We start from the raw sequence: 3,262 nt of genomic DNA, 5'->3' as shown, positions 1-3,262 counted from the left end.
CATCTGTTGATGGGCACCTAGGTTGTTTCCACATCTTGGCAATTGTAAATAATGCTGTGATAAACATAGGGGTGCATCTATCCTTTCAAATTAGTGTTTTCATATTCTTTGGATAAATACCAAGAAGTGGAATTTCTGGATCATATGGTAGTTGTATGCTTAATTTTTAGAGGAATCTCCATACTGTTTTCCACAGTGGCTGCATCAATTTACATTCCCACCAACAGTGCATGGGTCAATGTATGGGTTTCTTTTAATCAACATGAGATCACATTGTACATAGCATTTTGTAATTTCTTTTTATCAATTAATCATCTCTGCCTTTCCAAAATGGAGATTTTTCATCTCATCTAATACCTAAACCATAATCAAATTTTCACAATTATCCCCAAAATGTCCTTTATAACTGATATGTTCATATCTTATTCAACCTATGGCCATACATTGGATCTGGTCACAATCCCCTTTCTCAAAACCCTAACTTATTGAAGGCACTAGCCCAGATGTCCTTCCATCTGGATTTGTCTGGTTGCTCCCTCATGGTATTGTTTAGTTTGTTCCTCTATCATCTGAATTTCTTAGAAACTGAAAGTTAGATCTAAAGGCTTAATGGTTTCAAGGTAAGTGACTTTGAGTAAATATATGATAAATGATGTATACTTCACATTGTATCTCATCATAAAACACAATATCTGATGACACCAATTATGACAGCAGTCTTAGGCACTGGTTCAGGGTGAGGACAGCCTAATCCCTTTATCATAAATTGTATTTCCCCTGTGTAACTAGAAAGTAATCTGTGTGTTGCGACTTTGGCACTACATGATATCCAATTCCCTATCTGCTCCTTCTCCTGATGGTTTTAAACCAATTAATAATCTTTGACAGAATCAGTAATTTCATAGGGTTTGCAAAATGATGATGTTGAAATTCTAGATTATTCAGGAAAGTTTTTCTTTATCAACTGAATCTATTTGATTATCCTAAAATACAGTTCCTACTGGAAAGGCAAGACAAATGCTTGTTTATTTTCCTTTAATTACCAATTTTCAAAGTAACTCTTTTTGTTTGTTTGTTTGTTTGTTTGTTTGTTTTAGGCCATGCCTCACGGCATGCAGCATCTTAGTTCCCCAACCAGGGATCAAACCTGCACCCCCTGCAGTGAAAGCACAGAGCCTTCACCAGTGGGCCGCCAAGGAAGTCCCTCAAAGTAAGTTTTAGTTAAACAGTCATTTAAAATTATGACAAATAACTCTGTTCTCAAACCCACTCTAATCATCTTTCACTCCCACCAATCCACAAAACTTTCCTTGTTAAGTTGATCAATGACCTCCAGGTTGCTCCATCCAGAAGTAAAGCCTAGTTCTCATCTGATTCGCCTATCAGCAGCAGTTGAGACAGTTGATCACTCTCTCCTTGAAACATTTTCTTCATTTTACTTTCAAGACACCACTTTGCCTAATTATCCTCCTACTTCCTGAGCCATTCCTTCTCAGACTCCTTTGCTAGTTCCCCTCATTTCCCTGACCTCTTAAGATTGGACTTCTCTATCTACACGCATTCTTTTTTCAACTTTAACCGAAAGGTATGTTTTTATTGTTAATTTATATATTTGATTTTTCAAAGTAAATGTAATATATATTCATTATATACAATTAAAAATTCAAAAAAGAAAAAGATTAATTAAGGGATTGTTACTTATAAACTAAAAACCCAGAGGCAACCATTGTTAACAAATGTATTTTTCAGATTATTAGGTTCTCTATTTAGGAGTTGTGACATGCCATTAAAATGTATTTACATCACCTTGGGGACTTCCCTGGCGGTCCAGTGGTTAAGCCTTGGCGCTTCCACTGCAGGGGGCGCAGGTTCATCGCTGGTCAGGGAACTAAGATCCCGCATGCCTCGCAGCCAAAAAAAAAAAAGAAAGAAAGAAAACAAACGTATTTATATCACCTGAAACTAACAGAACATTGTAAATCAACTATATTTCAATTAAAAAAATTTTTTTAAATAGTATTTACATATCACTTGGATATATTTTCCTCCATATTGTAGTGTGTGTGTGTTCTGATACACAATTTTTGTTTAATTTTTACACATATTTTTAAAATTGTGGTAAAATGTACATAACAAAGTTTACCATTTTAATCGTTTAAAAATGTACAAATCAGTAACATTAAGTACATTCACATTGTTGTGCAACCTAAAATATATATTTTTAAATCTCTTTAAAATTTTTCATAATTCAATTACTATACAATTCACCCATTTGAAGTGTACAGTTCAAAGGTTTTAGTTTGCTTCTTTTTCTCCGTAAAAACACCAAATGGCGGATGACGTCGATGCTGCGGGAGGGCCCGGAGGCCCCGGAGGCCCCGGGGGCCCTGGCATGGGAGGCTGTGGTGGCTTCCGCGGAGGCTTCGGCAGCGGCGTCCGGGGCCGGCGCCGGCGCCGGGGTCACGGTCTGGGCCGGGGCCGAGGCCGCGGAGCTCGTGGAGGCAAGGCCGAGGACAAGGAGTGGCTCCCCGTCACCACGCTGGGCCGCTTGGTCAAGGACATGAAGATCAAGTCCCTGGAGGAGATCTATCTCTTTTCTTTGCCCATCAAGGAATCTGAGATCATTGACTTTTTCTTGGGGGCATGTCTCAAGGACGAGGTTTTGAAGATCATGCCTGTGCAAAAGCAGACCCGTGCTGGCCAGCGCACCAGGTTCAAGGCGTTTGTCGCCATCGGGGATTACAACGGACATGTTGGTTTGGGTGTGAAGTGCTCTAAGGAGGTAGCCACTGCCATCCGTGGGGCCATCATTCTGGCCAAGCTCTCCATCGTCCCCGTGCAACGAGGCTACTGGGGGAACAAGATCGGCAAGCCCCATACTGTCCCTTGCAAGGTGACTGGCCGCTGTGGCTCTGTGCTGGTGCGCCTCATCCCTGCCCCCAGGGGCACTGGCATCGTCTCAGCCCCTGTGCCCAAGAAGCTACTGATGATGGCTGGAATTGACGACTGCTACACCTCTGCCAGGGGCTGCACTGCCACTCTGGGCAACTTCGCCAAGGCCACTTTTGATGCCATTTCCAAGACCTACAGTTATCTCACTCCTTATCTCTGGAAAGAGACAGTGTTCACCAAGTCTCCGTATCAGGAATTCACTGACCATCTTGTAAAGACCCACACCAGAGTTTCCGTGCAGAGGACCCAGGCTCCAGCTGTAGCCACCACATAGTTTTCTATAAGAAAAATAAAGTGAATGAAGCTAGTT

The 3,262-nt window shown here is 41.4% G+C and overlaps 1 protein-coding gene across 1 annotated transcript; it reads left to right on the top strand.

The window, feature by feature from the left end:
* The first annotated feature begins 2,325 nt into the window (after nt 1-2,325).
* Nucleotides 2,326-3,262, top strand: LOC118886159 (40S ribosomal protein S2-like). The gene has a single exon (XM_036835437.1). It carries the CDS (start codon nt 2,330-2,332, stop codon nt 3,224-3,226), a length of 897 nt encoding a protein of 298 aa, XP_036691332.1. The 5' UTR covers nt 2,326-2,329; the 3' UTR covers nt 3,227-3,262.

Source organism: Balaenoptera musculus, chromosome 20, assembly GCF_009873245.2.
Source record: "Balaenoptera musculus isolate JJ_BM4_2016_0621 chromosome 20, mBalMus1.pri.v3, whole genome shotgun sequence".
NCBI lineage: Eukaryota > Metazoa > Chordata > Mammalia > Artiodactyla > Balaenopteridae > Balaenoptera > Balaenoptera musculus.
The sequence above is the reverse complement of the archived record's forward strand: the minus strand, read 5'-3'. Positions and strand labels throughout refer to the sequence as shown.